A 12212-nucleotide genomic window follows, 5' to 3' on the forward strand; every position below is an offset into this window, starting at 1 on the left:
TCACAAGCTCTGGTTTTTGCTTGAAAGCTGAGTGTTAGATCTAGCCTTTTCTTAATTTATGAGACACTCTCCTAAACTTGTGAATAGAAGTTGCGTCTGTCAGTAGGGCTTTCACTGTAGTCTATCAGAATAGTAACCACAACCCTGAAAGATATCCCATCAACATATTCCTCCCTAAGAACCAAGTGCAGTTCTACTCACCAAGTGAGTTTTGCACCCTATGAAAAGTAATTACTGGTTATTTGGAAAAGTCCTTACTAGTATTAAAACACAGTTCAGATTTCAGATCATCTTCCAAGAATACTGCATCATTTCTACTTGTAAAGGACTCTTCCTCTTGAAGCTGCAGTAAGTGAAGCCGCTTCGAGTTCAAATTTCAGTTTATAGCAGCAGGTGAAAATTCAGCTTTAAAAGAAGGGAGAGAAATTGTCAAATTATTCATTGTAATTTAAACCACATGAATCTTGTAACTGAATGGTATTCTTGTCTCTGTTCATGGAAGTTTAGCATATATTGTGTACACTAGCATTACAAATAGCTTTACAGACTTCTCACATCTGCTGTGGTTTACTGTGGTCTATGCATTATTATACATTATTATTAATGAAATACTCATAATTTTTCCTATATGTGATAAAGCACTGAATATATATTGAAGCACAAACTGTAATAAATATCTTTAGGACTATGAGAAGAGATTACAAGAGAGGGATGTGATTGACAGCAAAAATTACCTAGATGAACACAGAGCAGTTGTTGCCAGCTACCTACAGAAGGTAAGATGCTAAATATATGGATTCACCATATTCCTGGAGGCCGTATTCTACATCTGTACTTAGATACTTTGTTTTCATGAATATTAAAACCTGATTCATCTCTAAACACTACCTACAGACATATTTAAAATTCCAAGTTAGGCCTGAAACTGGTTTAATTGAACAAATGGACATCTGTGTTATTTAATGCTATTGAGAATGATGAAACATACAAAATGACCAGCCATTCTGGATATTTCTGTCAGTTTTATATATTCTTTTTGCTCCAGTGCCCCAGAGATTTTTACTGTTGAGTCCCAGGAATTCAGTGATTTCTCTCCTCCCTGTTTCCTTGTTGTAGGCTGTGATGCTAATTATCTCCATTAAAGTGGCCCTAATCACTTCTAAAAGTCATTTAGTGTAATACACAGTGTCTTGTCCTGCAGCCTAAGGCAGAGGGCGTATCTTCCATCACGTTTAGCTTCATTGTGGTATTAGAGCAACATCTTCCCCTTATATTGATTTAATTTATTTTTCTAGTTTTCATTATATTAAGATGACCTTCTCTTTAATCCTTAGGGGAAAAGTAGGTAAACATTCATCATCTAGCCAAGAAAAGTTTACAATTTCAGACTGGCAGAAAAGCAAGTGCAAAACATGGCTACCAATTTCTTACCAGTTGTGTAAATATCAAAAAGTGTATCAAATCCTAGCCTGCCAGCAAAACATGAAATACGATGATAAGGTTGAATTAAAATAGGACAAAACAGATAGTTAGTTAGAAAGAATTCTTCCTGAAAGGAATGTAGAGAAAAAAGTCTTTAAATCTTCCAGGCAAGTGCCAAAGTCCAGATTCAATATGATAATATAAAAAAAATATTTTTGACAAAGCTGTCATGTCTGTGTCAGCCCCGCATTTTTTGCATGGCATTGAACATATGGGTTTTGCAGCACGCTGAATAGTAATAGGGTAGTACAGAATAGCATACATTATAGTACCTTGGTTTGCCTCTTTCTTAGATTAAATACAAGTAGCCTTTTTTAAAACAGTACTTGGATATTTTAAACTTCTATAAATTGTCAGATGGGATAGAAAATTAGATTGCTCATATTGGAACTGAAATTCAGTTCCCTCTGAAATGTTATCTTCATATCGCTTCTGATGTACTAGCACAGAGTATAAAGCCATTACTAGCATTAGTGCTAAGAAAAATGGACAAAGGCAATATTCTTTCAGTCTGCTTTCACATAGTTGTTAGGAGAGGAGGGAAGACTTTCATCTCTGTGCTTTGCTCTCTGACCTCAGCAAAGATAGGAAAGGAAATAAGAATTTTAAACGTTTATTTGAAATCACAGTATTTGTAATACAGGCTTCACCAGTTCTGTAGTCCAAAGTATTTCTTTTGATACACATAACTGGTACCATATGGATTCCTCTACAGCCTTTTTTGCAACTTAATTTAGATGTGGAAAAGAGATGTCTGTTAATGTCATTTGTTGTTGTAATTGTTTCTGATGGTGAGCTGTAAGCAGATGAAGACATAATTTTTTGATTGTATGTTTTCACATATTCTATCAGTCGAGCCATTATGTTTCTAGAGAAGCATTGTATTGCTAAAATGAGCTGCTCTTACATTCTAAAGAAATAGCTGATGGAAAGAAATTTATCTTTCAACTGTGACCCTTGTGAAATTGGGAAAAAATGAAGAATATGTATGTGGATGTTTTGTTTGTGTTAATTAATCAGAATTCAAATATTGGCAGTGGGTTTGGATTAGAAATCTCTTCTCCCTCCCCATTCACAGGTTCGAGAATCAGTAATCAACCGTTTCCTCATAGCAAAGCACCATTTCCTTCTCTCTGACCTTGTCAATGAAGAGGAGATTCTAAGCCTGGGGTAAGAGAGTTATTTTCATTTGTTCCAAATAAAAAATAATGTAAAACCACCTGCTTTTTTATTTCTATTTTGCAAAGTGTGTTGATGTGACTTTGTGTTTAGTATAATAGATAAACTTCCAATCATGGTGTACACCTCTGCCAGTACAGTGTATTGATAAACAAAGTGTAGCCAAAACTTTTTTAAGAAAAAGTCTGGTTTTGACAGAAATAAAGTGACAGCATTTAAATAAGATATAACAGGATATGATGAATTTCTCATGAACTGAACACAGTCCTGCTGGTGCCAGATGAATATTTCCAATTTTCAGGCAAGTGCCAGAGTTAGTAACACTATTACTGACTGGTTCTGTAGGTGATGCTTACTTACAGTCAGTGCCTATGCCCTGCAAATAATGTGCAATAGATATTTAACTGTAATTTTATTTGGTTTACTTCCCATCTACTTCTTATCCTGAATGTTATCATAGGCTGTTTATGTTCAAAAAAGATACTGAGCTTGGAAATTACTGCTTTTCTCTTCTAAGATTACCGGGTTTTGTATTACTTGAGCACTTTCTTTGGATTTTTGTTTCAAATCTCATACCTGTCGGTTTTGATGTGTATCAGTCATCACAGCATAGTTGACTCTTAGTGTTGCTCACTTAAAATCTGTGTAAGTAAATAAGTAACAAAAGTTTGGATTTTTCTTTCATTTAGAAGTTGCTTCTGTTCAATCTAAATGCAACACCCTTATAATACAGTCAGAGTGGTTTTCAGCCAGCTGTATAAATCTAAACAGTCCCATCTGCTGGAGATACAGAGACTTGCTCTCTTACAAAAGACTTCATGCTTGGTTTTAGTCGATGTTTTCACATCGCCGTAGAGAAAATCTGAACAAAACTACAATTAGCTTTTTGTTTAAAATCAAATGCTTCATTTATATTTTCTCATCGTGAATCCTAATTCATATTGTATTCTATTTGCAAAGTTTTATGGTTACTGAATTTAAAATACACCATGGCTTGTTTAATATTCACTTAGTAAGATATTTCAGTGACTCGTGATTTTGTATTATTTTAACTGTAATTACTGTGGGGGCTTTATTACTTATAAGGAAGAAATGCTATTAGGTGTCAGTTTTTAAATGCGGTTTTTGAATGTCTGCAGTTGATATCAATGATGTAAACATTACATACATCTGCATAAAAAACCCACACATCTTTATTTTATTGTTTTCTTATTTTTCTTTTTTCCTTTTGTTCTGCTTTGCCTTGGTTATAAGTTCTGAGGGTCCAGGGTATGTTGATTCTGCTTCCTTTCTGTAGCCTGTTGTTCAGTGTACGTAGCTCTGTAATTAGATGCTTCACCTCTTCCATACAGCGGTTATCGTCATCTGCTAGATCCCTTGTTTATAGCACTGTAGTTTAGATTTGTCTTGAAGCTGTGCTATTGTCTCTTTTGCACCTTACACAGTTTTGGGAAAAAGAAAAAACCAACCAACCAAACTTTTTTCGCACACTGAAGTTATAATTCCTGAAACATAAGACAGAACTGGATTGTGCAGTACTAAACAATTGCAACATTTTGACATTTCAGACAGGTTTTTTTGGCACTAGAAGGAGCAAATATTTCCTTTTCATGTTAGTGCATAATTTTCATGTGTGTCATGGTAACACTAGAATGCTGGATTCTATGAAGAACTGACTGAATACCTGGTTTATGATTATTAGCATTTTGGGACTCGGCCTCTTTAAACTGGCAGAGCCAAAACGACCATTAAGGCCAAGAAGAAAAGAAAGGAAGAAGGTCACAGCACAGAATTTATCAGATGGAGACATCAAACTGTTAGTGAACATCATCAGAGCCTATGATATTCCAGTGAGAAAACCAGTGACAAGGTATGTTTAAAAGCTTATTTCCAGTACAGATTCATTTTTTGGCTTCTACTGTTTTGAGGATAGATGAAGCAGCAGATGTTACAATTCAGCCATGTTTTGATTCTCATGATAAAAACATACATATATACATTTATCTTTTTATTAATCATGATAAAGGATTGATATTTTGTAAGTTTGTAGATTAATATAATAGTTTTTCTGTAGCTGTGAAATTCAAGTTACGTTTTACCAGAAATTGTCAGAAATATAAGTTACAGCTTTTGACAGCATTATAACTCTGCTAATACCAGGTGAATTATCCCTTAAGCAAGCCTCTTGATAATACACAGGGAAATTTTAATTCGTAAAATCTTAATTAAAGACCAGACTCAAATATTAAAAAGTCCAGTTCATCACTGTGGGATACTATATTTGCCTCCTGAGTGCAGCATGTTTTTGTCTCCTTGATGAACCGTTTAAGTTAATAGGCTGAGCCTAATGTGGCTCTAATTTTAAAGGTGACCTTTACACTCAGGCACTTTAAGACAGTGTCATGTAGAGACACTGAACAGTCTGGTTCAGCTCCAGAAGCAATGTATTAATGCAGTGTTCTCTCTCTCTTCCCCAAAATGAGCACACCTTCTTGCATTTAACTCAGAGGTACTTCCAAGCTGGCAGTTACAGAATTTGGCATCATCAGCTGTTCTTTCTCTTCCTGTACTAGAGGTTCTGTTGCACTCTGTAAATAAATTGATACTGAGAAAAGCAATTCATTGACAGGAAAAAGAAGATAAAAAATTCAATTCATTACCAGAATTACGAAAATATTTAAAACCCCATCCAATCTTTTTGCATTATATGATATTTTATTTATAGCTGCTTTATACGTGAATGGTTATTCTTTCATGGTCTATAATGTGGTCTTATCACAAAAAAGAGTTATGTGGAAGTACTATAAAAATAAATATTTTAAAATATATCTTACTTTCCTTCACTCATGGGTTGACAAATCTGTAATATTTGTATTAGCTCTTTTTTGCCATAGAGGCGTTGCCTGAATACAGTGAGATCTACACTGTTCATGAATTCTGCAGGGATTCAACTACTTGAACTTAAAAACTTGTAGCTCAAAGAGATTGTGTGGGGTAGGCAAAAAAAAGTCTGGAGTTGATAAACTCTACAGAAGAGAGAGCCTCCAGGCACAAAGTACTCTTTTGCAATGTGGTCTGTTAGAAGTATACTCTCAATACCCCTTTCTGGCATTTTATTTGTGTTACTTGATCTAATAAATATTTTCCCAAGGTTAAAATTGTATCCAAAAACAGCAGGAGTATTTCAAGAGTTCTGAATGGCTAATAGAAAATGTGAGGGCTTCATGTTTTGTGATGAATTCTCTCTCTTCCTTGGTTGTTGTTTTCTGTTTCCTCCTGTAGCAAACTTCAACAGCCATCAAAATCTTCAAGGTCCTTTAACGAGATGTTTGCAGCCTCTCCATCAGCTCAGAGCCCACCCAACAACCCAGATTGGGCATTCAACCAGGTATGTTACAAAACTGACATTTTCTTTGAAGCTGTGAGCATTCCTCTTTTCCACGGACAGTAGCATTCGCCCTCAGAAAGAGCCCTTATTGGCAAGGTTGCCTTGCCCACTGCTTTGATCTCCAAAAAAAGAGTAAAGCTGCAAAAGGTTCGGAGAAGGGTGATAAGGATGTCAGATACACAAAATGGCTCCTGCTCAGTGAAAAATGGGGGGACTTTGAGCCAGAACACCCATAGCTGCAAGTAGAGGAGGAGAAAATAGGTAGAAAGGCACAAAATCACGAGACATAGACACTGGATAAAGATTGACTGTTTGTTGGCACTGTAAGTACAAATGTGAATGATGGGCAAATGAAGCTGGTAGGAATTAGGTTCAAAAAAAACCTTCAGAAGAAGGTTGTGGTTCTTCATGCAGCAGTTGATCAGTGCCCAGAGAAGTTGCTTATGTGTATCGTGGATGAAAGAGGTTTGTTTGTGCTGAAGTGGGTATTGGACAAGTATGTGCAAGAGTGATCCATTGGGAGTTACTTAATAGAAAAATCATTACAGACTTAGGAGAGTCTTTCATCTGGAAATGTTTGAAGTCTGGAAGAGTAATACGAGAAAATACCATCTATGCCTGCTCAGTTCTTACTTTTCTGTGTGTGTTGGCTGCTGGCTGTTTTCACAGGCTGCACTTTGGGTCCGGCGCATTCCTAGTCTAAACCAGCACAGCCATTCTTATGACTGGCACTGAAATTACAATTGCTTGCTATTTAAAACTAAATTCAGCATCCTTCTGAATGAAGATGAAAGACCTTCAGGTTTTATACTGGTTTCCTTACGTTTTTCCTTCAAAATGACAGCTTTTTGAAATGTAGAAAAACTTCTGCCATATGCATTTGAATGTTAAGTAGGGCATTTTTAATCACATTAGGGGTTTGTTTTGTCTAGATGAAATTGCTTTTCTGTCATAGGAGCCGGTTTCAGGAACAACTGGGATAGTAGCTGAAGGCTTCTTGGATTACAGATAAGAGGATACAAGTGCACTTTTTTCCTCTGGTGTCTGGATCACATGTTCTGTTTCAGTTACTTTCCTTGATTAGAAAGCCTGTAGCTTTTCCACTCTCAGGAGAAAATGTGGTTTTCGCAGTGTGTATAAATAACGTCAACTGTTCAGAATACGCATAAACTTTTGGAAATACTAGTGTATAAAATATTTTTAAAGCTTCATAAATGCTTAGAAATCCAAGAAATGGGATTATTTAAGGAGTATTAAAGTTATCTCTGGGCTGAACCAGCCTGATTGCCACAACATATGTTTTTCTAAGTGCATGAAATGTGCAATTTAATGTGCTCTGATGAATTTCCACAGAGGTTTGTTTTCATTTGTTTTGTTACCTATTTATAGGTTTTGGTCCGTCCTTTTGTAGAAGTTTCTTTTCAGCGAACAGTCTGCCGGACAACCACAGCAGAAGGTCCAAGCCCCTGCTGGAATGAGGAACTTGAGCTTCCATTTAGGTATGGCAAAATGAAACCAAAATTATTTCTGTGTAATAATAATTTAATTTGAGTATGCAGATTTATCCTCTTTTTCCTGTACTGCTCAAATCACTTTTTTGATTTATTTAACCTTTTCAGGGCTCCTAATGGTGACTACAGCACCCACAGTTTGCAGTCAGTAAAAGATGAAGTCTTCATTAATGTTTTTGATGAAGTACTTCATGATGCTGTAGAGGTGAGTTCATAATTGAAGGACAGTGTACATTAGAGAACATTGTGAGCTTTTTGAAGTTGCCAGAACAAGACTTTTCCCTGTAATAACTTTCCCTCCTCCTGTGCCTCTCTTTTCTCTATTTTGTCATTCCGTACGATTTTATACCTAGTCAATACTGCGAGGTTGTCAGGGGGAGCAATCTTTACAGTGTTAACCTTTGTGTAAATTCAGCTTGCACCACATAAAATGCTGCTAGTGTTGAACACGTGTATGTAATGTGTTTTACTGATATTTAATGAAATGGGAGATCCTAAAAGTGAGAGGCATCATGAATTATAATCTGAATTCTGTTCTCTCATCTTGTTTTACAAACTCTTTGGTGAAATAATAAAAAAAAAGCCCAAACCATCTTTTGGTTGTCTGTATTTTTTTTTTGAATGAGACGAAAGTTGCAAGTACTAGTAACAAGAAATTTTTGTAAGCTCTCAGTGTTGGCATTACTCCTTCCCCTGTGGAATTCAGTGAAAGCTTTCCTAGTCAATTCAGCAGACAGAAAAATAGCAGCACTCACCATTCTTGAAAACATAACCCAAAAATAAATAATGCACAGAATTCTGTCCTCAAGACTGAAATGATGCTTGATGAAGCAGAAGGAAGAAAGCAACACTCTTGAAACTTGGATGTCATGCCAGAGGGTTTTTTTTTTAAATAATTTTAGGCTGATCGTAAAAGGTTTGGAAATCTGATAGGCAGTACACATGAAAACAGTTTTTCCATTTCACAGAGTTCACTTAGATTTTCATACAATTTTAACTTCAAAAAGCTTTTCTAAATGCTAATAAAATATTTCATTAGAAGACCAGAGCTTAATTTTCTTCGTCTGAGAAGAGTCTTGTGGACTCCTAGTCAGAGTTTTGAGTTCTCCATCACAGGTTACACAGAACTTAAGCCCTACAGTGCAAGCATATTGTTTCATGGACTTTGATGTTCTTACATGTTTTCACAGCATCTGGTGTGCTTGAGAGGTGTGCAGAATAATTACTGCTGCTAGTAATGGAACTGATACAGAAAATTAATACAGCATTTTTATTAATGCCTTGATTCAGTTGTTGATTGAATTATAGGAAATGCAGCTGTCTTACAAAGTGTTATGTTGGGCAACTTTTTAATAGGACGATCATGAAAGAGGAAGTGGAATCCACACTCGTATTGAGAGACACTGGCTGGGATGTGTTAAGATTCCGTTTACTACCATATATTTTCAAGCAAGGGTAAGTGATTTTATTTGATGTAAAATACAGAACTGAGAATGGAAAAGGAATGTCAGATTTAATTATGTTCTTTGTAATTGTTAGTTTATTTTTATGGAATTGTTTGAAGATGTCTTTGAAACCGCTGGGATTTTTTTGACAGATTTGGTATTTCCCAGTCAGTTCAAGGTTTTGAAGGGAGAAAAGATGAAACATACTCAACAGTGTAAATGCAGCCTGGCTTCCTTCAGTAGCAAGGTTAAAAGCACAGACTTTTTTAGGCGGTTTTCTCATTGGCTTTTGAGGGCTCTGGTATTGCACAGCCTAGATAGAGGAACTAGGAATAGAATCACCTAGCTATGTGAGGAAATTTGACTCAGCTTTTTTTTTCACACTTTCCATGAATCACAAGATTTTGATTTTTGCTTCTCCCAATCTTCTCTTTCTCCCATTTTTAGAACTTTTCAAGAGAACCTTTCTTCAAGAAATAGCAACAGTTAGTCATGGGAGTAATAGTAAAACATGCACTTCTTCACAGAGGAAATACTTTTTTTTGTCCAGCCATTCCTCCTGGACTTAGTTTAAGGAAGCTACTTCTTTCCATTGATAGGCCTATCATATTGTAATACAGCTGTAGGACTTCTGCATGGCAGTTGCTTTTATGTGTAGATCAAATCATCTGATCACAAAAGTCAGACGCTTCATGAAGTAAGAAACTAAGACATCAGCTGGATTCCTAATGACACATTCATTTGCAATTCTCTGGCCAAATGGGGCACTTTGTAGTACCATAAAGACTTCAAGGCATACTCTGAGCCTCCCGGATTCTTTGGATGGAGGGAAAGTCTATAGGAGTCTAATTTAATTTGCAGTGCTTAGTGCTCAAAGTGGTTTTCTTGGGCTGTCTGCGAAGCGTAATGGATTGTAATTGTGGGATTCAGGAAAGCATGGGATATTCTTCATTGCTGAGAAATTTTGGACAGTATGTCTAACCAGGCTTAGTCCATTTGTTTCTGCTAGATCATTAATAACATGCTCTCTTCAACTTGGGAGGGTAATCAGTTAAATTATCTGTTTGAGGGCTGTGGTGTCCTGTAGCATGAAGCTTTCACTGATTTTAAAGGAGATATAGGTAGTAAGATCTGACTTTCTTTTCATGAGCCTTTGGCCGTCCTGTGCAGACATTGTCGCATAATGTGACCACCATTGCTATAGGTCAACAAACAAGAAACAACATGATCCAATGCTCATTATTAGGGAATTGTTCCATGTTGAATGAATGAAATCCAGCTGAGAAGTGTGTCTGCTCACAGTCCTGAGAGACTTAATGGGCAGACTTGATATTTTAACTGACTGCTTACCAATACATATTGAAGGACAAAAGCACCATCCACAATCCATCTTTAAGGATTTCCTGTACATCAACCTCTGTTCTTCAGTTCTTGGACTTTCTGTTGTAGAACCAGAGTAGCTCCAGAATTCCTGTTAGATACAGTTCTGATGCTCTTTGAGGAGGTGTTGGAGTTTGTGGTTGCCTAAGCAGAGTGCGAGTGCTTGTATAGATCTTCCCAGCAGCAGAGGTTCTTTGCATTTGAACAGCATTTCATATGGAATTTGAAAAAGCCTGATCAGCACAATGGTTATATCAAGGTGCATCTAACAAATAAATTTCAGTAGCACATGAAGCATTTCATCATCCTGTTCTAATATACTGGAGCAGAAATTTTGAGTGATATATTTCGTTTTCTCCTCATCAAAATTTTGTTGTTAAATGTTTGATGAGCCATGCCAGTGAGTCATCTGTTCATTTTCCTCATCCACTGAAGGTACCCTCTCTGGTGGCAATTGCTTTAATTGTGTCCAAATCAGAAGCTTAATTTTTTTGCTTTTCTTTTAAAGCTGGGTACTTCCACTCTTGAAACCTGCCCAAGCAAGTGTGGGGGCTGCCATCTCTTGTCTCACCCAGCCCTTCAGAAAGACCTTATTCTCTGTTTGTGGTAGCAGGGGGAGCTGCAAAGGGCTGGTGTGTCTGTCAGTGCACTTCCATGTGGAAGCTGGATAAAATTCCAGTTTCATCCAAGAAGCATCAGTAGGTTGTGCATGGAAGAGGATCCATCTCTGGGTTGCTGGAGCATCATTCCCACATCACTCATGGGCAAAGGCCTGTTGGTCTGCTGCTGCCTTGAAAAGCGTAGTTATTTTAGTTACCTGTATTTGCCATTTTTTCATTTTTCCAAGTAAACAGAACCATGTAGAGTTTGCTGTTTGAAAGAAAAGTAGTGAAAGGCTGGAACTCTTTCTTTCTCTGTGAACTACTGTGTATGATTTCCATTTCATTAAATACTAGTGTTCATAATATGCAAGAGAGCCTGAAATCAAGTTGTGGTTAATATGTTTAACAATGAGATATCTCATGTTTTCCCCACAGTTAATCAACATAAATGTCATATTCTCTCATTTTAATATTGTGCAACTAAAAATAACAATCAAAAGAAGAAAATTTGCAGACACAAGTAGCAAATTTATGTGAGAGGGAACTTACGCTTTTTTGCTTTTAATGAGAAGTATTTCTGTATCTGTTGTAGATTGATGGTACGTTTAAGATCCATATTCCTCCAGTCCTCCTTGGCTACAGCAAAGAAAAGAACGTGGGCATGGAGAGAGGTTATGATTCTGTGCGAAATCTGAGTGAGGGCTCATATATAACACTGTTTATTACCATTGAACCACAGCTCATCCCCGGAGAGTCCGTCAGAGAGAAGGTAACGAATTGCTAATTAATTCATCATGCTCCTGCTCTTGGTTTCCAGTGGTGCAGTTGTTGAGATGCATATTAATAGGTCTCCTTAGTGTACCAAAGGACATGAATGCAAGTATGGAAGGACATTCATACAGAACTGGAGTGCTTTATTTCAAGTTTTTTATCTCAGTTCACTTTAATTAGATGCACCATTAAGTGAGATGTGCACTTAATGCATGAGAAATAACTTTTCCCAAGTATCTAATTTTAATTTTAAGAGAAAGCAAATTGGCATTCCTATCTGTGAGCATGTAGTTTTTCCATGTACTTGTATAAAGAATAAAGCATTCCTGTGAGTATTTGTGAACAGTGGACAAAAAGGAGGTGGCAGGTGCAAAGAGTATTTTCTTGCTTCTGTGTTTATACCATTCAAATGAGCATTTATTATTTATGGCTTCATGCATGCCTCGAGATCTTG

The 12212-nt window shown here is 36.6% G+C and overlaps 1 protein-coding gene across 2 annotated transcripts in view; it reads left to right on the top strand.

Annotated features, from left to right (window-relative positions):
• CC2D2A (coiled-coil and C2 domain containing 2A) overlaps window positions 1–12212 on the top strand; it is a 51254-nt gene that overhangs the window by 29768 nt on the left and 9274 nt on the right. For both annotated transcript variants that reach the window (XR_005701052.1, XM_040065376.2), the window contains exons 19-26: window positions 684–776; window positions 2561–2652; window positions 4364–4531; window positions 5944–6049; window positions 7439–7548; window positions 7669–7765; window positions 8917–9015; window positions 11580–11756. Coding sequence is in view for 1 of the 2 variants with exons in the window: in XM_040065376.2 (XP_039921310.1) it covers window positions 684–776; window positions 2561–2652; window positions 4364–4531; window positions 5944–6049; window positions 7439–7548; window positions 7669–7765; window positions 8917–9015; window positions 11580–11756 (942 nt within the window). In the remaining variant the exon portion in view is untranslated. The remainder of the gene's footprint in view (window positions 1–683; window positions 777–2560; window positions 2653–4363; window positions 4532–5943; window positions 6050–7438; window positions 7549–7668; window positions 7766–8916; window positions 9016–11579; window positions 11757–12212) is intronic.

This window comes from Hirundo rustica, chromosome 5, assembly GCF_015227805.2.
Source record: "Hirundo rustica isolate bHirRus1 chromosome 5, bHirRus1.pri.v3, whole genome shotgun sequence".
Taxonomy (NCBI): domain Eukaryota; kingdom Metazoa; phylum Chordata; class Aves; order Passeriformes; family Hirundinidae; genus Hirundo; species Hirundo rustica.